The sequence below is a fragment of the Patiria miniata genome, unplaced genomic scaffold (genome assembly GCF_015706575.1).
Source record: "Patiria miniata isolate m_02_andy unplaced genomic scaffold, ASM1570657v1 HiC_scaffold_3, whole genome shotgun sequence".
Classification (NCBI taxonomy): domain Eukaryota; kingdom Metazoa; phylum Echinodermata; class Asteroidea; order Valvatida; family Asterinidae; genus Patiria; species Patiria miniata.
Window position 1 is genome coordinate 10,201,026 of NW_024037069.1, and position 23,690 is coordinate 10,224,715.

The 23,690-nt window shown below is 38.8% G+C and overlaps 1 protein-coding gene across 1 annotated transcript; it reads left to right on the forward strand.

The window, feature by feature from the left end:
- The first annotated feature begins 23 nt into the window (after positions 1 to 23).
- LOC119736897 (protein MCM10 homolog) lies at positions 24 to 23,036 on the forward strand. Its single transcript, XM_038210920.1, has 18 exons — positions 24 to 129; positions 2,271 to 2,592; positions 3,701 to 3,919; positions 5,170 to 5,325; positions 6,296 to 6,647; positions 6,749 to 6,911; positions 8,401 to 8,565; positions 9,522 to 9,646; positions 9,773 to 9,853; positions 10,363 to 10,446; positions 10,844 to 11,038; positions 11,512 to 11,582; positions 12,119 to 12,655; positions 13,099 to 13,238; positions 15,159 to 15,272; positions 16,972 to 17,120; positions 21,247 to 21,289; positions 22,892 to 23,036. Exons 2-18 carry the CDS (start codon positions 2,298 to 2,300, stop codon positions 22,961 to 22,963), a joined length of 2,961 nt encoding a protein of 986 aa, XP_038066848.1. The 5' UTR covers positions 24 to 129; positions 2,271 to 2,297; the 3' UTR covers positions 22,964 to 23,036.
- Positions 23,037 to 23,690: the final 654 nt, after the last annotated feature.

Sequence of the window (23,690 nt, forward strand, 5' to 3'; positions counted from 1 at the left end):
TCCCAAAACTACCAATTGGTGGCGCTATAGCATAAATAATTTGGCGCGCCAGCGGGAAGTTTGAGCCTCAGGATCGTCTTGGGCCGGGGTTTAACAAATTTCTAACGATCTTCAAAATACAATCTGCAGGTAGGTATTAAAATTCAAGACTGCAGTTTTATGAGTGTTGATTGTGTATTTAATTTATATTAGTATTGATACGCAAAATTAATCCTGATCTAACCAGTTGATTCCACTTGAGACTAGTCGACAGCGCGCGACCAGGTCCAGCATTGTGTCCAGCAGGTGACATGACAGTCTCCGCCGCGCCCGACAAACAATGCCCGACGACGGACGGTATTACAACTTTTGACTTTAAATTGTGTGTTGCCGTTTAGACTGTTTCGTAACCATGATCATTGACCATTATTGCCATATTGGGAAAAAATGTTGCAACCTGACGCCACTTTTTTTCTTCATATATCATCTCAATCATTATCATTGCAAAAATGATGATAAGACATGAATCTGGTACTGAGAAACATTTCCAATTTTGTTAGGAAATACAGACTTAAACAATTGTCTTGACTCTCCATAGACTTTGTACACAACCGCTGAAGTGGCGTCAGGTTGCAACATTTTTTCCATCACTTTGCTGCAGCTTATTATGAAAAGTTGATTTGCGAAAACAACATTGGTTGCAAGTGAGTCATGTGAGTGCTAACGTTTAACATGTTTAATTTAAACGTTAGCACTTGCCTAGACCAGTAAATGTGGCTACATGTATATACATAGCCACGCTCCTTTCATATCTCTGGACTTTCAAAATTTCTACAGTACACGTTCATGTTGGGCTCTATGTTTTTTAACACTTTTTTTAACACTTTTTCCACAACGTGATTTTATTTAAAATATAATTTCAAAAAAAAGTCAATGAAAAAGTACATGAAAACGGCACCTAAAAATTATCGCGAGCGTAGTTTCAATCTCTTTCACATATATAAGAAGTGAGCTCCATTGTTAATGAGTCCGTTACTCTAACCGTATAATTCAGGCTTTTCAATTTTTATGAAAACACAATATATTTTTTTCGTAAAATGTACAGGAGGCAGTGTTTCGAAATTGGGCATAAAGTGTATTGTACATATATGTGCGTACATGTTCATGTGTAACTGCAGTGCGGCCCAGATTTAGGACACGTATTTCTGCTCCGACTATTTTCCGATTTTTTCCCCCATATGCCAGTTTGATCTTGTGGAAGGTCTCCCAACCGGGATTTCGAACACGTCGAAAGTCCAGAGATTATGAGCGGAGCGTGGCTATGTATACAGCCACGGTTACGGGTCTAGCAATTGCGACGTTCGTAACCAGTAAAGTTTTATAGATCATTAGTGTTATCATAGGTGTTAGAATTTCGCAAATCAACTTCGCTGCAGCAGAGTTGCATCTTCAGATAATGTAACTTATTAAAATTAGCTTTTGTGTATTGGTCAAACTAGCGATGGAAGTCTTGTAATTATCATTCCGCAGCCTAATTACTGAGTTTGATTTCAAAGAGATTTCAAAAAGATTTTCAGAGAAAGTATCCCTGATTCGCCATTTGTAAGAATAACTTAAGAATGAAACAAGAAATAATCAAGAACTAGGTACGAATTGGAAGCTGAATCAGACCGAATCAAGCCAAATGATTGCGATTCAGTGCAGAATAAAATGGAATTGTAGCGATTTTGTGAAGATTTATATACGAATAACTCAAGAATCATCCAGAATGACCCAGAATTATGCCGATTTAGTGTATTCGTAAGCTATTCTTATAATATTTGTACATTTCTTGATACATTCTTTAATGATTCGGCATGATTCTGGATTGTTAACACCAAAAACAACTCTATGAAACTTGTAAGAATGTTGTAAGAATATCAAGAATGCTGTAAGAATATCCAGAATTGGTTACGAGTAACAAGAATAAACCAAGAACATGTCCAAAGTTGTCGAGGCGCTCCCCGATCTTTAACAATCTTTCACCGAACTAACAGAATCATCCCGAGGCAGCCAAGAACCATTTCACAATTAACTCAAGAAGTGCTTTTCACGGCGATTCAGCTTAAAAATCGGGAATGTGTGAACCTGGCATGTGTGAACCTAACTATGTTTGAAGTTCCAAGGAGTATTAAGTTACAAGGAAAATATGAGATTTAAAAAACAATACAGCTCTTTTTGTATATTTATAATATTGTCATGATTGTAATGTTTTCAACCATTGTTTTCATAACTGTTTACACCTTTCACAGTTTCCGGAGAGGACATCATTCGTCACCATGTCTGATGATGAGTATGCATACGATGACTTGGACAGCTTGACTGCTCTCCTTGATGAGGACCAAGACTCAAATCCTTACAATGAGGATGCGTCAATGTGTTCAGGATCGTCCACAGTCAGAAAGTTTACTGTGACAAAACAATCCTCATCTCAAAGTAGATTGGGTCAAAGTTCACTTCAGGGTCAGGGGTCATCAGCACGGGATCCGGAGCCAACGCAGGATGTTGGGGCATCTGAAGGCCAAAGCGAGGATGAAGAAACAGATAAAACAAAGACTAAGGAGGAATTGATAGGTAAAATTTTTTGCTTTTAAAAATTTACCAAATAAAAAAAATAACGTAGAGGCTATCAATTGTTTTTACAGCCATAATGCAATGTTCATCTGCTATTTTACAGTATTGCAAAAACACTGTCACGAATCTATACAATATACCTTCCAACCAGAATGCTTCGGTAGATAGTTGGTTAAAAAGCTGGACTACCATGCTGAAGGTCCCTGAATCAAATCTGTGCTATGCCAAACTTTTTTCCCTTTTATTTTGTTCTAATATTTTCATTTACTTTAATGTTTTTCATCAAATCCTACTTTTTATTGAAGTTAATTTCATTTTCTTCGTAATCCATGGCTTTGGAGGATCTTTTAAGGGAAATAAAGTCCAAGTACCATTCGGTTCATAGTCTGGTTCCAAGAGCCAAAGATCCTGACGTTGAATACTACTAGGCCGGGGAACCAGATGGTCGACTGCCATAACAATAGCCACTGAGAAAAAATTAACCAGTTTCTCATCACTGCCTGCTTCCTTTTTTTGCCTACCTCTTTTTTTTTTTTTTTTAATACAATATATTGTCTTATTATTGTTTTTAACAAAATTGTAGCTTTGTAGAAAGGGTTACGGGTCCTTTGAACACAATTTTGTATGGCAAAAAAGTTGAGAAAATGGAAGAATCAATCCACGATCTTAGAAAATCTGCTATCTTGGTGGAAAAAAAAGGGGGAAGAAAGCACCCGCCTCCATTTTTCCAAAAAGTTAGGATGAGAAACATATTTTTTTTAATTCAGCCGTCTTGCTTGAAGTCAGTCTGTAGTTCATTTATCAAATTGAGATGAGAAAAAAATTAAGACAGCAAATTTATAACAAGTATTGCTACAAAGGTGCTTAAGGTCATTATTTTTCTACATGCAAAAACGTGTCAAGTAATTTGGAAGTGGTGCGAAAAAATGGTGTGGAAAAAGAAAAGAAGTTATTTTTTATTTTACTTTTCTCCAGCTTGAAAGTTAATAGACCTTGTATATATTCATTGCTACTCAATTAAGACAACAAAAATGCCCTCTATTGGAGAGATGTGCCTTTTCTCAAACTCACAAGCTTGTGAAGTTGGATTTTTATGTTATTTCATTAGATGAATTGAAGCGGATGAAAGAAAAGATGAAACTCTTGGAATCGCAGCAGAGCTCTGGAGGCGTCAGCCAGACGAAGCAACCGAGGGAAACCTTCTCGGACGCCATCTCAGTTCACGTCGAGGTCAAGAGAGTCACAAAGAAGAGGAAACCATCGGCCGACCGCAAATCTCCTGGAGAGAAGAGACCGTACAGCGCAGAGGAGATAGGGTCCATGGCAGGTACAAAACTAGTCCGGAAATTGAAGAATGTTAAAATATCCATTACATTAAAATTAACTCGAGTGTGGGTGTGAGTTTGTTTATGGTGTGAATTGAGGACACACACATGCAACATCGTCAGTGAATCGAGGACAGGAACCAAATCGAGGACGACTTCGATTAGAAATTGTGTACAAAACCAATGAGAGCTGTTGCAAAAAAGTTTTAAGTACAAACAAAGAAAAAAGGAAGAGAAACAAAGGAAAATCCTTGATTTACACCATAAACAAACATGCTAGTGTGTGTGTGTGAGAGAGGAGTTGTGTTGGTGCAGTGGTACTTACTTGAACAGCCATCTATGTTGCCTGGGTTCGAATCCCATCCAGGGTTTCAGTCCCTGCCAGATTCTTTATGTGTTTTTTTTTTGTCTGTGGAATATCATTCTTGGACTTTAAAGGTAATATATTACATTTGCAAACATCGAAAAATAAAAATTAAAAACTATAAAATTTATTATAAAATACCTTACTTAACTGTAAGTGAATAATAGTCTCAAACATTCTGTGAAATCATGGAACCTGGTGTGCTGTCATTTTTAAGAAAATTTGAATTTTTGTAGCAATTTCCATCTTTGGAAAAAAACTGATTTTTTTTTCAAATACTGCCCCAATTTAGCCAGCTAGTCTGGTTCCCTGACCTGACAAGTCCCCAAAGTCTATAAATTGTTCCATTTCGTCTGAAGCAGGGTGAGGGAACCAGGCTACAAGAACATCATTTTTGTCTTGATTTTGCCAGCATCTATGAACACAAAACTTTAAACAGGTCAATGTAATATTCGCTATAAAATACTAACCGCAAATATATCAATTTTTGAAAACTGCAGCAAAAGCAAATGTTGTATATCACCTTTAATTTATCAACATTTCTTCATTGCCCCCTCTCTTGAGGTTTTCTTCTGGCTTTTGAGCTAAGGTGCCTGTTCATCTATGGGGAACCCTTGGTTTTGTTACCAGAAAGAATGACATGCATAATAAACCACCCAGTCCAAGACTTCTGCAGTACTTCACAAGTAAATGTTATCAACAGAACCGTCTGGTACCAAGTCCTCTTTCTGTACATTCTGTCCCTAGCCATGCACCAGACTACTACAAAAATAATTGCCCGTTTCTTTCAAAAAGTTTGACGCATGACAGTCCTGGCTTGTACTTCAAAAAAATCTCAACGCCAACAACTTTCTCGAACAATTTGTTCTACTTTTTATTTGCTTCCAGATTTTATGGAAACGCCGACACTGACCAACCCTGAGGACTGGGGCGATTCAGATGAAGAGGAGATGACACAGGAGGAACCAAAGAGCGCCCTCTTTGGCAAGAATAGCAAGAGAGTAGCCCACACTCCCAAGAACGTCACCAGGAAGCCAGACAAAGGTAGGGCGGTTCCTTGTAAGTCTTTTATGAGTTGAACAATAGGAGAGAAGCTGTTTTCTGAGAGATTAAATTTTGGGGAACTTTCTTGTTGTAGTATTGCACAAAAATCTTCTGAGTAGCGCCCCTAGACATTGACAAATTCAGGCGATTTCACAATACAGTGCGCCACCAAGAGTTTGCCATGGAGAGTTTATCTTTCCCAGTGCATTGTGGGAGATGGTCCACAAAGTTGCAGTGCGGGACATTTGAAATTGTTTTTCTGGTCAGTATAGTTTTGTAAGCATATAATTTGAGTATCTGTTTGCCCATTTCTTTTCCGTTTATCAATTTGGTGTGTTTTTGTAAGGCGGCAGAACGCTATTCCCCAATCTATAACAAATTAGCTAAAGTTGTCTGCTGACGCTCATTCAAATGGGTCGTGTTATGTCGACCGTAAACTTGAAAAATTGACTCTCCATGGCAAACTCTTGGTGGCTCACTGCATTGTGAATCGCCGAAATGGGGAACCCTCAACATAGGGCTGGATAGCTCAGTTGGTAGAGCACTGGAACGGCAATCTGGAGGTCGCGGGTTCAAACTCCACTCCAGTCAATTTCTTTGTCCAACTTTTCAAATAGTCACATAGAAAAATGGCGAGAAAAGAATTGCGCCTTAGACTAAACGATTTCCTTCAAGAATCAGGACTGTGGTGATATTCTAAAGTGATTTTTGAGTTCCTGAACATGTGTTCAAGAATTTTTAATCTAAAAATAAATGTCAGAATTAAACATTTTTAGTTCATATGTTTTAACCATCTTCAAGATAATGCCTGTCTTTTCATTGCCTGAACAGCTTGCAACACCTCCCCACCACAGACACTTAATTTTCCGTATTAAATGTTAAATAATGTATCTGAAATGTTCCAAAAGCTTATTTATGTTTCTATAAGTTATTGATAATGTGCTCCCTCGTTTTGGAATTTGTTTTAAAGTGAGTCCCTATAAATGCGAGCTGTGCAAGGAGCTTCTTGACACCAAGGAGGCGTTGGACGTGCACATGTTCAAGCATCGCAAGGAGTCGCCCCAGGATTGCCGAGTCTGCGGGATGTCCTTCAACAGCAAGCTGAAACTGGAGGCCCACGCTCGCATCCACAGGAACACCGCCAAGCCCGGCGTGTCGTCGACGGTTCCAAGTGCCAAGAAGGCTTTCTCGGGGAAGCCGACCGGTTCGTTCCAAGACAGAAGGAAGGACGATGTTGCTGGCAGGGGGCCAACCACGACAGCTGGGAAGAAAGAGAAGCCTGAGCACGTTGAGACCAACAAACACTCGCACATCCGAATTCTGTAAGTTGTTGGCGTGCTTTGTATAAATGTGGTTTTCTAATTTAATCCAGAGTTTGATGAAGATCTAAGTCAACTTCTATCATCTTTTTTTTTCCTTCAAGGAATCCCCTTGTTTCTTCCTCCAAGCTAGAATCCATGATGGAAGGGCGGAAGATGCTACGTCTTTCTGTCCTCCAGAAGTATCTTGACACTGGGCCCATCAGCGGGGACTGGGTCACTATGGGGGTCATTGTGTCCAAACTGCCCCCTAAAACGAGCAGCAAGGTAGGCCCCGTGGTATTTCCTTTAGGGCATTACAGGGAACTTAGGGTAAATTTTGTCCAAGTTTGAGCGGGAAATTTGGTTATTAGTAGTAACTAACTTTTCTCTAGTTTGACTAAAGTGGAAATAGTTGAATATTTGATACCTTTCCACTGCGGTCGGACGCAACTGGTTTACCAATAGTGGAGTGCCGTGGCCTCGTAGTCTGTTTGTGATTTTTCGGCAATTGGCCAGGATAGCCCACGAAAGTCTCTCGATTTATTTCCATTTGGGTCCCTTGTTAGAAGATGTGGAAGGAAATTACAGGTTAAGTGGTGGGAGGACAACCCCAGAATGATATTCCGGGGAAAACCCACGGAAGGGACTGAAAACCCAATCCACATATTGGCCCAGGCAGGATTCGAACCCGGGTCTGGAGCATTGAATTCAAGGTCTGCGGGTAATTCTGCAGGTTGTGGGTTCGATTCCAGCCTGGGGTTATGGTGCGTGTGCCTTTGGGCAAGGCGCTTTGTCACTAATTGCTTCTCTCCACCCAGGAGTAAATGGGTACCTGTGAAGGCAGAGATGGTTATTCCGATTGAGTTTAGCTGCTTTGCGCCGAAATGGCAGCATTGAGCTGTATACTCCCCAGGGAGCTGAGATTGTCTTTGAAAGTTTCACTGTCCCAATGAACAGGGTAATAATGATGTAGTGCCTTGAGCACCAATACTGGTGGATACGTGCCCTTTATAAATAAGGGAATAAATGTGTGTTCGGGAGGTATTATAACACTCTGTTTAAAACCGGTGTGAGTCTGGATGGGTGATAATTACCCGAGGCGAACCCATTCAAAAATACCTTTTTAGTCAAAAAAACAAATCTTTTCGGTCGAAAAAATCAAAACAGTTAAAAAAGTAGACGTTGTTAACCATTTTGTTCAACAATTTTACTTAATGTTTTACGAAACACCCCTCTGACTATAATATGGAATGACCCTCCACAATTGCGTGCGTGTTGCGCATTCCACCTCCATGGTCGTGCGTACTGCGCGATGTCGCGCAAAACGCAGCTGGGCTGGTGTAATGTGAATTTCGGACCATGAAATACTGATTCACTGGTAGTATTGCGCATGCATACGTGAGGAATGTGAACGTTCAACCAATGAAACGTTAAAAGGCACCGGATTTCATGGGAGTCCAAATTTCATGTGACACTGGAAAAGTGTTTAGGACCAGCTAGCCATGTCTTTATCATCCATTTAAGACCGGCCACGTGACGGGCTCTCGACCAATAGGAATGCGTAAACTGTCTTAGGTATTTATGAATACACATTACATGTTACAGAATAAACAACAGGGAGTCGGGGTAGCATTTGTTTCATAATAGCGCTTGACTGTAGTTGGTCTTGGAGAGCTTCCCAATGTACTGCGCAGGAATTAGTTAGGATCAACCACCATTCAACCAGTGCTAAGTACAGTTAGTCATACCAATAGCTGGCATTTTGTTTTACCAGGGCAAGGCCTTCAGTATATGGAAGTTGTCGGACCTCAGCATTTGCGATCAGCCAGTCACCCTCTTCCTGTTTGGTAAATCCCACGACGATCACTGGAAGACAGTCCAGGGCTCGGTCGTCGGCCTACTCAATGCCTCGGTCATGCCTCCTAAGGATAACGCACAGGTAATATTGCTTTTCTTCTTTTTTTTTGTATCCATTTTAGACAGATGTTCTAATGTTGTGCCTGAGCAACCCAGGGGAACCCAAAAGATTGTTGGTTTCAGACGGCAAATATTATGTATTGTTTTTCCATTGGCTAGACTCTTTGAGTTGTTCGAAATGACTGCAAGAGTCGATCTTCCAACTTGGTAGCTCCTAAACTGTTTTAATAAATGTTGAAACTTAATTCTAATCTTCTGAATAATTTGGTGCGGCGCACTTCTGCAGCACATGTCTGACCATGAATGGGAACCGTTTACTGCGTTACAAAAAGAAGGTCAAAATAGCGCCCTCAATTAAGAGTCCGCTTTCCGATTGTGAAAGAGAATGATTGCCGTACGATGTGAAAAAAAATTTCCAATCGTTTTTATGAAATTCTGCTTGAATGAGCCCAACAGAAATATCAGCACAACATGAATTGCGCATTGTTGAAATGATTGTTGAAGTGTTGTGTAATAGACCATTATCATGTTGCGGCCGTCACGATTTTTTCCCCATTCAAATCAACGTAACCAAAGCGAGGCTGGAAGGAAAAATAGTCTGGTTCCTTTTTGCACAAAAACTTTATCATTCAGTTCTGTTATTGGATACAGGAAACATGACTGAAATGGTGGCAGCATGATAAAGGTCTATAAGGCAATAAAGTCCATAGTCTGAGACTACATAGAAACCCGAAAGTTCCAGTTTTGAAACCTTGTAATATTCCTAATAAAATATTATATTTTGCTCTGATTTTTTTTTTAAGTCGTGCCTGTGACCACAGATTTAGCTAAAAAGTCTTCATTCTTGAGCACTCTATGTCATTGTTATTAGTCAGTTAAATAGTATACCTTACTTTAGTTAATCGTAATAAACACGATTTGAGTTTAAAGACTTTTTCCCTTCGTTAAAAACAAAACCTGTTTCTCTTTTTGCAAAAGGATGATGGCGTGTCGTTGAGTATCGACCACCCTGACAAACTGCTACTGCTGGGGACATCCAAGGATTTTGGTCACTGTCGCGGTCGAAGAAAGGACGGCAAGGCGTGCTCCATGGTGGTCAATATGTAAGTCCAAATCATATTCTCTTTGTCATTGACAATGGAAGTAAAAGATTTTAAAACTTGCACCACAGAAACGGGCACTTTCCAACTTCATGATGTGGCCCTGATGTTTTTGTTTTTTACGTTCAGGGCTGTGAGTGAGTTTTGCCAGTATCACGTCCAGAGTGAATACAAGAAGCACAGTGCTAAGAGAAGTGATCTGCAATCGTCGTAAGTACTTTTTGATCTGAACAGATTTCAAACGAGCTTTTAAAATCTGGTCTAAGTGCCTTACACCCACTGCTTACTGTGATTATGTGCGAAAAATACTTCAAAATTTCTTGGGTACGACTGAAAATTTCTGCTAAAAAATGTAATATCGTTCAATACAAATACATGAATCAGTCAAAATTTATTAAAAGATACGTCATAATTGTGCTAAGAGAGTGCACAGGAATTGCAAAAAATTGTGTTCCTATTAAATCATTTTGAGTTGTCAAATTATATTTTTTTATTCAGAAAAAGATAATTTAATGAAAATGAATTTAAGCAAACCTGAGTAAACTTCAAACGTGTGTTTTCATCATTCTTTATATTCCTTCATTAAAAGGGCTTCTATACATTCTATACCAGTTCTTGCTTCTTGGCTAGACTAATGTATCATAAAGAATTAGCATCATATTTTTCATTCCTAAAGAATTTTTAAAAATTATTTTTCTTCAATTTCATTGGTCTTTCAGATATGGTGGGGTGCATCCAAAAGCCTTCAAGAAGAAACTAGGTACGAACATCATCTATGGCGGCCAGACTTACAATCCTGTTAGGTAAGCCTCTAATTTTATTTTAACTTAATACCGAACACATCATCTTCATCAAAAATATCTTGTCTGTGTTTTAAACTACAAAACGTGACTGTCAGTGTTGGGCACCTTCCCGGTATGCCGTGATTGTTAATGTGTGATAATAGTGGATTGGGACCAGTGAATTACCGACTCTCACATCAAGACTGGTTCCGGCCCTCCTTGCAAAATCTAGCAACGTAACACCGGTAGCAGTAAAACACCGGGAACCAGGTTAATTGGTACTCTTGTCCATGCAAGCCCTGCCTCACTGGTACGCACACAGTGAACCAGTGAAATGTACATGTAAGTGTCCTTCTCGTAGCCACGGAATACCCATGGATTCATTAACCACAAATCTCTATTTTCTCCGAAAATACAGTGCCTCCGTCGTCGGGTCTGGTTCGACGTCCGGAGCCAAGAGCAAGAAGAAGGAGACCAAGGTGGCTCTGCAGAGCTTGGGAGTCAAGGGAGCCAAGGAGATAGAACAAGAGGCACGGGATAGCGTCCTGACGCTACACGGACGGCAAAACAACGAGGATACGATGATCAAAGTGTCGGGAGCCAACCAACAGTTGTAAGTCTCTGACTAGGTTTTGGCTCGGAAATATTCTCTTTGTGAACGAATTGATCAAACTGTTCGTTATTTGGTTATTATTTTGGTTTGATTCATCCCAAAACTTATTTCAAAATGCGAAAGAGCATGTGCCAAAAGTTCTTATGTCAAAAACTCTTTAAAAAGTCCAATTTATATTTTTTTTTAAAAAGAGGGAGAACACACAAATTGGGGTACAGAGTGAAAATAATGACAAGACTGATAATTTGAAAAGGTGATTGAGTGATTCGTTGTTGACAATTTTGTTGTCGGCATCGTTGATACAGTATTTACCAAATAACACGGAAAATAATTTACCTATTTGAAAGTAACTGGAGAATGAATGATTATTAAAACCTGTCAGCAACTTATCTTATAAGTTGTTCATGCACTTGTATAAAATCATGCTGTGGACAACATTCACGGATTTAAGTTTCTTTTTTGTCGTTTTACAGCAAGGAAATGCTGAGTACGCCCTGCTTGGGATCTCAGAATCTCATTCGCCACATGGTCAAAGTTGAAGAAGGTAATTTGACGTCATTATTTTTCAAAGTTTGTATAGCAGATAAAATTGTATTAACCAGTTTACGTCGGATGACGTGTATACGCACAAATGTTTTGCGGTATTTTGAAAGGATGACGGATAAACACGCAGCGAGCGAGGCTGGAAATATCTGTCTGCGACCCGCTCCCAGCGAGCGAGGCCGGAAATATCAGGGTGTGCTACCCGCAGATGATGGCCTGAAACCGTCTGGCATCGAGGTTCGTGAATAAAAATCCCACTCCTGGGATCGGTCAAAATAACTTGGCGCGAACTGGTTTTAAGTTTGTTTCCCAGGGTGGTAAGAAAATGTTGGTTTGACACATGGGTACTTCTCATTACTAAAGATGATGACGTAAACAGGGTTAGCGCAGAATTTCAATTGCTTGCGCTGTAAGCGAAGAATGGTGACTTCAAGCGCAGAATTTCATGGCCAACGAGGCCACAATATTGAGACAAGGACTAATGGTAAAAATTAAAGGAGCATTTTTGGGGTTTTTTCTTTGTGTGTGTGGTCAAAGTGAGCAAGCCAATTAGCACCATCTCTGCCAAAGCTCTCCTGAAGCAACATCAGGTCGACATGCGGGCAAGACAAGCGTCCAGATTGGCTGGAAACAAAAGATGGTCATCCACCTCATCGTCAACTTCCGCCAAATCGTGTCTGGGAGAAAGTAACAAAGGAGCCAGCATCAATAACAGCAGCTCTAAACCCCGCCCAGAGCAGAGGGGAATGCCCTCCCAAAGTGATGTAGAAAACCGGACTCCTGTCCTCGGACGTGGCTTCGGCGAGGATGACGACATCATCTTTGAGGATGCTGAGAGTCCTCAGAAACCCACCGTTCCCTGGAGGAGCGTACCTCCAAAGAAGCGCAGTTCGGGAAGGAATCCGAGTAAGGATGAGGCCAAGAGACAGGCTATCGCCCATGTCCGAACCAAGGGGCAGATCATGAAGGCAGACCCCAACCAAGTCGGTGGGAAGATCAAGGGCGTAGTGTCGCCACGGAAACGGGATGCGGTCAAGAGGAGGGTGGAGGAGGATCTCAATAGATCATTAGAGGGTTTGTAGTTTTCTGAATAAATTTAGAAAGCAACTTGCAACACTTTGTTTAAAGTTGAATTCTCTTAGTCAGAGCTGAAACTTTAATTGACTATGCTGTGGATCACATAAGCTTACTGTGTTAAATCAGAACCATTTTTCACTAGTATTAACCTCTCATGAGAAAATTTGATACAATCACAATAGGTTGCTTCTTAAAGAAATTTCTGCCATTGTCCAAAAAGGTTATCGATCTTGCTGTTTTAAAAACATTTTAGTCTTCAAAATATGTAAATTTTTATTTCCCAGAAATAGAAATGCTTTAGAAATTCATTTGAAGGTTTTAATAAATGTGCATTTCCATTTCAGAACCAACGTGACAAGTTGCCTCATATTTTTTTTATTAATCAGCGCTGATATACATTTCTTTGCTGCATTTTTTCATTATCATCTTTCTTGTAACAGAGGACAATGATTCCGAGTCGGTCGGGCAACCAGCCAAGAAACAGAAGAGGTCGTTTTTGGGTCAAGACATGGACATGAGCCAGGAGGAATTGAAGGCGATTGTGAATGCCAAATCTAAACACTCGGGACTTCTGGCTGAGGTGAGTATTTAAGTCCTTCAGTCTCAAGTCTAGGCACGAGCTAGTCAAAGGAAACGTAACAAAAGCAAAATCCTTCACCCGTGTTGCTTGTGGCAGCACTTGTCATAGGACTTGTGATTATCTTTTGACTGGACTTGTGATTGAAATACAAAAACTGTTTAGTAGGACTGGAACAGATACCCGATACCCGACTTAAAGGTAGAGTCCATCATTTGTAATTTGTGCATTTTGTTCGTTTGAAGCAACAAAAGAGTTCAAAATCTAATGAAGGATACTGAGCAACTAACCTGATGAAGTTTCAGCTAAGCTTCAGCTGTACATTCCGAGAAAAACAGCATTCTAAGATCTCAATTTCAAATCAAAAGTTGCTGAATCATGTTTTGAATTGTTTTGAATTGCAACTATACGCGACGTCGCGCACTGATCCGACGAATTATAACAACCGCGCGCGCGTGTGCGTCGTTCGAATACTTGTGCGCGCTGCGCTGAATAACAAAACGAACTACTAATTTAAATTTTCCTACGGTGCTTCTTAAGAATCACCGTTGGAAATGCCTTCTTTCGTTGATTACTTCAAAATGACAGCTTCCCAGAAAGAATAATTTCACAGGGAGTTTAGTCTCCTTACTATCTTTCAACCAAGTTAGTTTTTCAACAATAATTACGCCAGTTACTTTGCGGATGGCTGCAAATGATGGACTCTACCTTTAATGGAAAGGCAAACAAATACATAGTTGTGCTTCTGATTACATGGCATTTGAAAATACGGTAGGTAGGTAGGGAATTTTTTTGGGGGGGGCAATTTTTTGTGTACGATCATATGGAGGTGTCTGCGTGTAGTCAAGGGTAAAAGGTAAAAATTGATGGTTTTCTGGTTTTTTTCCCCTCATTTTTTTTCCATAAAGAATTAGGGTAGGGGCTGTCAAAATAGGGTCGGTAGGGTAACCGGAAGCAGAACCATTATTTTTTTGGCCTAATATACGACAATTGCAAACTGAACAGCGAAAAACAAAACTACCAAATTATCATGAAATACCTTACTTGACTTTCAGTGAATAATAGTCTCAAGCATCCGGTGAAATCATGGCACCTGGTGTAATATCATTTTCAAGAAAAGTGCAATTTTTGTACCAATTTCCAACGATGGTCGGCTGACCATCGTTGGAAAAAAACTGACTTTTGTCAAATACTGCTTCCAATATACCAAATTTAGTTAGTCCACTTTTTGTTTTGCAATTGTTTACACATCCGGGAACGGGTGCAAGGCAGCTAGTCTGGTTCCCTGACCTGACAATTCCCAGACGTCTATAAATTGCTCCGTTTTGTCTGAAGTAGGGTCAGGGAACAAGACTGCAACAACAATTTTTTAAATATTGTTTTTGGTTTTTCCAGCTTATATGAACACAAAACTTTTTAAACAGGTCAGTGTAAAACAATATTTGCTATAAAATACTAACCCCCCAAATCCATCGATTTCTGAAAATAACAGCAAAAGCAAGTGTTGTATATTACCTTTAAAATGGCCAAAACTCGGTTATTTTTTCTTCGGTTTCATATCCCACAACGTTTTCAGTGTCTGACACAATCTTTTTGAAAGGGGACCCCCACTCCTTATTGACCGATTACAGAGATGCCATTTAGTCATCGCAAGTTAATCCAAACTTGTCCAGTCTCAAATAAAATGAAAAGCTATTCGAATGAAATTTTGGCAAAGGCAATCCATTGTCATCGTTTTCCCCTCCTGTGACCTGATGATGTAAGTCGATATTGACAAGTAATTTAATAAGTGATTGGACTTCCAAACGGCTCGTGACGGATTTCATTACAACTTGATGAGATTGACTCGTAGACTCAAATCGGCAGCTGCGTCGGGATTGATTATTGAACTGTGAGTTGGTTTTTATGTTCTTGTGTCTGTAGGTACAAGCTGAAATGGAAGAGCAGTATTTCCAGCAACTTGAGAAGAAGGAACGTCTGGAGAATCAGATGGATTCAATTAAGGAGAAGAAATGCAGAGTGGTGTCTTGTAAGACGGTAGGAGACCTAGAAATAGATTTGTTTTTCCTGAAGATGCTATTATTCATCCTACAGGGTGGTGCAAAAAGAAAGAAACCCACTTTTGCAGGAATTTTAACCTTCTTACTTAACTTATTTGAACAGGTTTTTTTTTTTATAATCTAGTGAAGTATAGCTCTTCAACCATACGTGGTGAAAAAATCTTTTAAAAATGGCAAGAAAGTATTATTGTGCTAATTTGAAGTCACCAAAATCACTGTTGTCCACGTGTAAGTCTAGTGTAGTGTTTTTTTGTCTTCAAATCAAGCTCCGGAGCTCAGTCAAGTGGATGGAATAAAGCCGTCCGTGGACAAACAGGTTTGGCACATGAAATGTTTTAAAACTGCCGTATCTCAGAGACAAAATTTGCATTTGCAATCATTTTTTCGTCTCTTATGTTTAAAGATCAATATTTCAATACCATTAAATTGAATTTTTGAAAATACTCAACCAGTAGGTGAAAATTGCTGTCAAAAGTGGGTTTCCTTCTTTTTGCAGCCACCCTGTATATCAAAAAAATCTCTGCTAACGCTATCCTCATAAAAAGCTTGTATTCCAAGCTTTGTAGAAACTTTGTGTAATTATATAAGACACATATCCACATATGCTTACATACATTATTATTACCCCTGCTCATCAGGCCTATGAAAAAAACATCTTGGCCGGTAGCCATAGACCTCTCTGCTCAAATCAATTAGTTGATTCTGAACAGTCTCTACAAAGCACTGTGAGAAGAAAAAAAGGGCAACATCTGTGCCTTTTCCCTTCCCTTTACACTTATTGGTCATCATGCATTATTTTTGGTTGTTTCGTGGGGGGGGGGGCATTGTTTGCCAGAATAGTCTTGATATTTTATAACTGTGCGAAATATGAGGGGGAAAAAGTAAACACTAGCTGGTACTGTAATTGTGAAAACTGGTATTGTAAAAACTTCAACTTAATTAAAGGAAATATACAACATTTGCAAACATCAAAAAACAAAACTACCAAATTATCACGAAATACCTTACTGGACTGTTCGTGAATGAGAGTCTAAAGCATCCTGTATAAAAATCATGGCACCTGGTGTGCTGTCATTTCAAGAAAAGTGGTAATTTTGTATCAATTTCCAACTCTTGTCGGCTGACAAGCGTTGGAAAAAACTGGCTCTTCTCAAATACTGCTCCCAATTTATCATATTTAGTTAGTCTGCATTTTCTTTGCAATCGATTACACACATGGGAACGGGTACAAGCCTGCTAGACTGATTCACTGACCTTACAATTCCCCAAAGTCTATAAATTGCTTCATTTCAATTTAAGTGGGGTCTGGGAACCAGAGTACAAGAACGTGATTGTTTTTCTTGGTTTTTCCAGCATCTACGAACCCAAAACGCCAAACAAGTCAGTGTAACAATATTTGCTATATAATACTAACCCCCCTTATTCATCTATTTCTGAAAATTACAGCAAAAGCAAATGTTGTATATTCCCTTTAATTAGCCAGCCCATTTCTGGTAGTTTCTAGAAATAAATAAGTTGCACTCGAAACAGAAACGGTCAGTAATGCCGCACCAAACGAATTTTATTCAGCACTGCTCGTTCAAGTTTAGTTTGTTAATGTGTGCATCATTTTTTCACATCTTCCTACAGTAAAAACTGATGGTTATTAATTTTCTTTCATTCCTGTGATCATTTAGTGCGACTACACATGGTTCGCCCCATCCAAATTCTGCGCTTCGGAAAACCATCACTTGGCGAGACACGAGGCAACTTTGCGATACTTCAAGTGCAAAGATTGCAGCAGTAGGTCCATCACATTCAACCGAATACCCAACAAATCTTGCAGGTAAGACCAGATATAAACCAGGACTATATCATATCACTTTGATTGTGATGGAATTTTTGCGTTAGGCAGGTGAAAATAAGCGTAGTATTTGTTGACCACATTGTTAGCCAGTATTAGCCAACTCCGAACAAACTCTTTCAAAATCATTCATTTTTGGCGATGTATGACAACTGCGCCTGCGTATTACCATGGTGCTATCCACAAAGCAATGCAAGCTCTTTCTTCTAGCATTAGTGAGCACGGATCTCTATTATATAGGGATTAACGTAGTGAACAACTGAGCAAGCTGGCCGCCAGCTGCTTTCTATTGATGCTTTCGAGCGCGGCGATGATCCTACAACACTTTGAAGTACTGGAGTTCTGACTCCTTCCGTTCATATCTCCGTGGTTCTACACAATTCAGCTTCTCAGCTGCGAGTAAGGATGCCTAGCCCCCAATTTTATTTTTTTTTAATTCGGTATTTGGTTTTGCCCTTCATCCACTTAATTTCATGAGCATGGTATATCCAGTGATTTTCAATCCAAGAAAGCTTTTGAAATTTCTTCTTGCAAGCACTCGGAACGCACTTAGTATACAGTTCTCATAAATTTACATTGACGGAGCCCAATGTTGAATTTATAGTGTTACATCATAAATTTGTCTTGAGTTAATAATATTAGGTTTTGCCCTTCACTTATGTATAAACACTATACTCAGTGTGTTACCTCTCAAGTGAAAGTTTGAAAAAATCACTTGGGTGGGACTCGAACCCACGACCTAATTCCGAGAGCAGACATCTTACTGCTCGACCACCGAGCTTGCGGGATCGGTTGGCTGGTTCGAATCTGATGTACATGTAGCAGCGGGTATCGCAATTAAACTATTTATAAGACGAATTTGCGTCGGGGTGATGTAAATCAATATTCTGTTTTGCCTTTCTCCGACTTTGTCTTGAATTGTCAATAAGCAAGATTTATAATTGCTTGATTAGACTGAATATTTAGGAACTGGATAGATGAATAATTTAAGATTTCAGAAAAAAAAACAATTCATAAAATTTTTTGAATGAAGACCATTTTATAAAAGGTTCACATGATTTGTTTTTTTTCTAAACTTCTGGAAGTCAGTGTCTAGTGAGTAAAGTTTTGTTCTGTAGATAAGGTCACCGCTAGAAATGAGATATTTTTGTGGGCAGGAAGAAAAGCGATTCTATTACAGATTCTTGGTAAATTGCTGAAACACAGATATTTCGAAATATAAGTAAATAAGGTATATTTCTTATGTATTCACCATTGTTTCAGAAAAATTTAACAGTATTTTTCCCTAAAAATCATAAAATTGAACAAGAAATTGATCGGAGCAGGTTTGAACCTGCGACCTTCAGATTGCCATTCGGCACGCTACCAACTGAGCTAGCCGGTACTTTTTTCTCTGTGTGAACCTTTAAATTTCCAGTGTGCGTCGAAACTCCGACCCTCGAAAAAATAAATGAAGACAGACAGAAATGGTGACATTTTCCCCCGGAGTGTTTAGACGATCTGCCACAGTAACGCTTACCTAATGTACCTGTCTGTTGACACATCCCACCGTCTGATATTTCTCACTGTTTACTTCAGCAGATTCCTTGTACCGTTAATTTTGTGGGCATCATTCGTCAATTTCATTCCCGTTTGTTTATGTTCGTCCCAGCCTCTGATAGATTGGAAATCCTAGCGCCGGCAAGTTCAGCGAGAGCTTGCACGCTAGGATTGTTATATCAAGAGGGATTAAAGTGTGGATTTCGGTTCAGAAAATTAAAATTTTGTCAGCATTTTTTGTAGGGGCAGTATTTATTTTTAAGCTTGGTTTTTGGAGCAGGCTAGTCAGAAGACAAGGTGTGAAATATCAGAAATTTGCTGGCCAAAATCTTTGAACTATTCTATAAATTTTGGGTCCACTTTTTTTTTTCCTGTCTCTGTTACATTCGACATCTATGATTTTATAATTCTGATGCACTCCTTAATGCAGTCGTCCTCCAAGAGTGATTATGAATAGCAAACTACCCAACAAATAAAAAAAATCATTTGAAGGCATTCTCATTTGAAGTCATTCTCAAATGGCAAATTACAAAGTACCAAGGTAACGAGATGGGAAAATGTCACACTTTGGAAACTGAATTTTTATAGAAAGACCCGTATACAGGCATGCAACTGAGAAGCTGACATAACAGCCGAAATTCCAAGCTGAACATGTTGAACGAGACTTTGTACGTGTTTGTTTTTCAGTTGGAAATGGCAAGCTTTGATCCGAGGAAAAGCTACATGCCTGTGCTAGCTTGTTGTAGTGTCCCAGCTGATGTTAATTGCTTCGGAATATCTTCTTAGCAGTTCACTACGGTGAAATTGGATCAAGGACATTCCACTAATGCTCTTTAACTTTGGAGCAAAAATTAAAATTTTATGTTAGAAAACATTTTTTTATCAGTAGGTCCCAAAAAAGAAGAAGAAAACTGTACAGGGTGAGTCAAACAAACGAAACCCAAATGTCGGGACCATTGTTTTAGGAAAGTTTTGCATGTAGCACTTTCAAAATCTAGGATATGAAAGCCCAATTCATAGGCTTTCTTTCAGTACAAAAATCATTCAAATCACTCATGTACTTTTCAAGTTACGGAGTTTTAAACACAGCCACCGTTTTAATGTTCTGTCCACGAATCACAAAAAAAAAGGTATGCATTCTTTCACCAAAACGAAAACAATTCACACACATCCCTATGTGATTTGTTTTTGTTTTGCTGAAAGAATACTGAACTTTGTTGTGATCTGCGGACAGAGCCTTAAAACGGTGGTTGTGTTTAAAAGTCTGTAACTTGAAAAGTACATGAGTGATTTGATTTGTACTAAAAGAAAGCATACGAATTAGGCTTTCATATCCTAGATTTTGAAAATGCTACATGCAGAACTTTAATAAAACAATAGTCCCGACATTTGGGTTGTTTTTTTTTACTCACCCTGTATGTTTTATTTCCATGAACATTGGTGTTTGACAGACCCCCCCCCCCCCAAAAAAAAAAATTGGGACTTTTCCTAGCAAATCTTGTCTTCTGTGTAAAGAAACTATTCTTGTGATTGCTGCTTCACTGTTCTTTTTTTTTTCCTATACCGAATGTTATCAGACAATTCATGCGTTGGCAATGTCAGCGTCAGGTATTCATAGTGGTATTTTAATGTACAAGTAATGTTTTCCTTCAAAGCAAATGACTTGATGTAACACCTTAGATTTCCATTGATTTTTGTGTGTGTGTACTCACTCTAAGTGCAGCCTTCAAGAAAAAAAAATCAATTACAAAAACATCTGTTCTTGTTGTCAAGTTGGCACTAAAAGGTTCTGTACATTCCTTGAAAGGAGTCCATGTTGATGAAATTGACGGGGGTGTGAAATCTCAGCTTTAAAGCTGATTTCAGCTTTTTTCCCTCACTTGCTGTGTACAAAAGTATAGGAGATTTCCAAAGTTCAGCTTTTTAAAAACCTTTTTCAGCAGTTTTCGGCTATTTTTATCAGTGGTCACTCACACCCCTGAATTGACTTTTACCAAACTAATAAAAAAGATCTGGACAAACTCCGAGAAAAACACATCATTACCAAAATAACTAAAGGATTCTTCATTATGTAAGTCGATTTAACCGTAACCACCCCAACTCTATCAAAAATCCATCCCCCCTTTTTGGTGGATTTTAGGGGACCTGGTCCAGAAGGGCCTGGCGTGATTAAATATTGATGGAGTATGATGGACTTGGGCCTAATGGCCTGAAGCAGTGCTAGGGGTATCCAATTGATTTTGCCCTGCTTCCTGTACTGCTATTGTGATAAAAGCCATGTGTAGCAAGTCCATGAATGTCAACCAGTGCGTCAGTGGTGGATTCCATTATGTCATGTACAGTTTTGTATGGATTTTGATAGACTTGGTCCAGTTCCTTAAGACCCTAGGGAGTTAGGGTTAAACAAGAAATTGATTTTTTTTCTGAATTGGTGAGTTTGTCATAAATCACCTCAATTGTGAAATGTAAGGTGAATAAAGTCTTTCAGTTATCAGTAACAATTTAAGAAGAATCAGTACTTATTCATGCTACATGTACTTTCCGTGTTTGTGTCCATTTTGTACTCCAGGGTTTGTGGCGGTACAAGCTACGAGAGAGCCTCCATGCTTAAGGTGAGATTTTACATCAAATATTGAATTTAGATCCAACATTTATAAGGACAGCTGCCAGACCCAGACATGCAACTGGGAAGTCACAAAAAAAGAGGAAATTCAAATCTTTCCAAGATTTTGTACAGTTTTTTCTATTTTCAATGGCACACATTGGAAGTGAAAAAAGAGGAAATCAGCTGATCCGAGGAAAAGTTGCATGCCTGCAGACCAGAGATATGCGATGGAGGAATGTGTTGTGCTGCATTTGTGTGATAGTGTGCAACCATATTCTTTCATGACATTCTTCCAATTTATCCGCAAAAAGGTCTAGGATTCATGTAGCTATTCCACCAACATTCTTTCAATACTCTTTTGCCACTCTATATTACAAATACAGGCCGAGTAAAAAAGAAAGCGACCTTGATTATTGATTTTTGTTTCTTAAAGGAAATATACAACATTTGCAAACATCGAAAAAACAAAATACCAAATTTTTACGAAATACCTTACTAGGATGTTGGTAAATGACGGTCTTAAGCATCTTGTAAAATTATGGCACCTGGTGTGAAGTCATTTTCAAGAAAAGTGGTATTTATTGTAAATTTCCAACGGTGGTCGGCCGACCACCGTTGGAAAAACCTAACTATTTTTCAACTACTGCTCAAAATTTACCTTTTTTTTTCAGTCCAAATTTTGTTTGCTATTGGTTACGTGTTCATGAATGGGTGCAGGCCAGCTAGACTGGTTCCCTTACCTTACAGTTTTCCGGCATCTATAAATTGATCCATATCATCTTTAGTGGAGTCAGGGAATCAGACTACTTGAACATTTTAGTTTTTCTTGGTTTTTCCAGCATTTTTGAACACAAAACTTCAAACATGTCAGTATAACAATATTTGATCTATTATACTAACCCCTCAAATAGTTCATTACTGAAAATAACAGCAAAAGCCAATGATGAACATTCCCTTTAAAAAGCAATCACATTTGATACACCAATGAAGTATATGTCTTAAAAGAGCATGTTCTTCCACTCATCTGATAAAATGAATTACTGAAATTGATCCATGCTATCAGAAGTTATGCGTGTTTTAATTTGAAAAAACCCTGTTTTTATAGCTTTCCATGGAATGCCATTTGAAGCTGTTGAGTTGAGTGAGAATTACAGATTACACACAGGCATTCAAATACAAATGAGATTTTAATCATTTGAGTCAAGACTGAAAAATGATTTGTTCTGTCAGATTTTTGTGTTTTGAATATGAGGAAAAAGTCAACTCACTTTTTTTCTGAAATACAGATGATGATTTTTGTCTCTTTTCTATTGCAAGTTTTCGTTCACTCGTGGAGGTGGGGAAATGTCCATGTTTCATTGTAAAATAGACTTAAATTGGAAATAGAGCGGGTTACACAAATTGGGTGAAATTTTCACAGTTACTAGTCAATAACATGTACTTATCCCTATAGTTTTTGTGATTCGAGCGAGCCACTTATTTTTACTAAGTATCTTTTCCTAATTCGGTCCTTTTCTTTTTGACAAAACAAACTGATTGAATCACGTTAGATTTGCTACAAACAGCGATAAAACACTTTTGTTTATTTTTTTCCATCAATCTTTTCCAGGAGCGAAAAGGTCCCGTCCTCGACAGCGAGAGACTACTCATCAGAGGAGAGGAACGAAAATGGGTCATGTGATCACAAGAGGTACCCAGGACTCCCCTCTCCCACACCCCCTCCCCCCACCCCCTCCCCCACCCCCTCCCCCACTCCCTCCCCCACTCCCGAACATTCCAATAAGAGTTAAGTTCTAAATATCAGTATTATTTGAGGAATCAAAGAGATGCAGAATTGTATTCGGGGCACATTTATTCAAACAATCAGTAATAGTTTCCAGTAAATTTTAATTATGCAAATTTCAGTCTGAGAGTACTTTGAAAAATGTCAAAAGGTTGAAAGTGTTTCAAAATGTTTTCTCAACAAATGTTTTTCTTCCCCAGTTGGGACTAATTTATGGGGAAAAAAAACAATTTAAAGCAGATGTATTTTCACAGTATTCTGTGCGATCTCTTTGTCAATTTTGGTTGCCGAGCAATATTTCGAGCAATACGTCCTCAAATATCTGTGAGGTAATACGTACAATAGTTGTTTGTTAGATGTTGGCTCTGACAGTTTCAATTACCTTTAACTTTCAAGAGAAGTTCTAATTTATTAATCATAGTGAGAGTTAAGACCAAAAAGTGATATGATGCTAGGGTACAACTTGCACTTAAATAATTTTTGTTCAGTGCAGCAAAATTTCATCCTTTATTTTTTTTTTTTTGATTTAACTTTTTTTTAATTTTGATCTGTCTTTTGTAAATTTTAGCCCACAAATGGTGAGAGATAAAAAGAAAATGTAGTGCATTTGCTACAGCGGTAATTC

Bases quoted from the DNA above. Each gene is read 5' to 3' on its own strand.
- LOC119736897 (XM_038210920.1), top strand. From the start codon at position 2,298: ATGTCTGATGATGAGTATGCATACGATGACTTGGACAGCTTGACTGCT. The intron at 5,326-6,295 runs GTAGGGCGGTTC...TTTGTTTTAAAG, and splicing joins CACCAGGAAGCCAGACAAAG to TGAGTCCCTATAAATGCGAG. The intron at 6,912-8,400 runs GTAGGCCCCGTG...TTGTTTTACCAG, and splicing joins CCCCTAAAACGAGCAGCAAG to GGCAAGGCCTTCAGTATATG.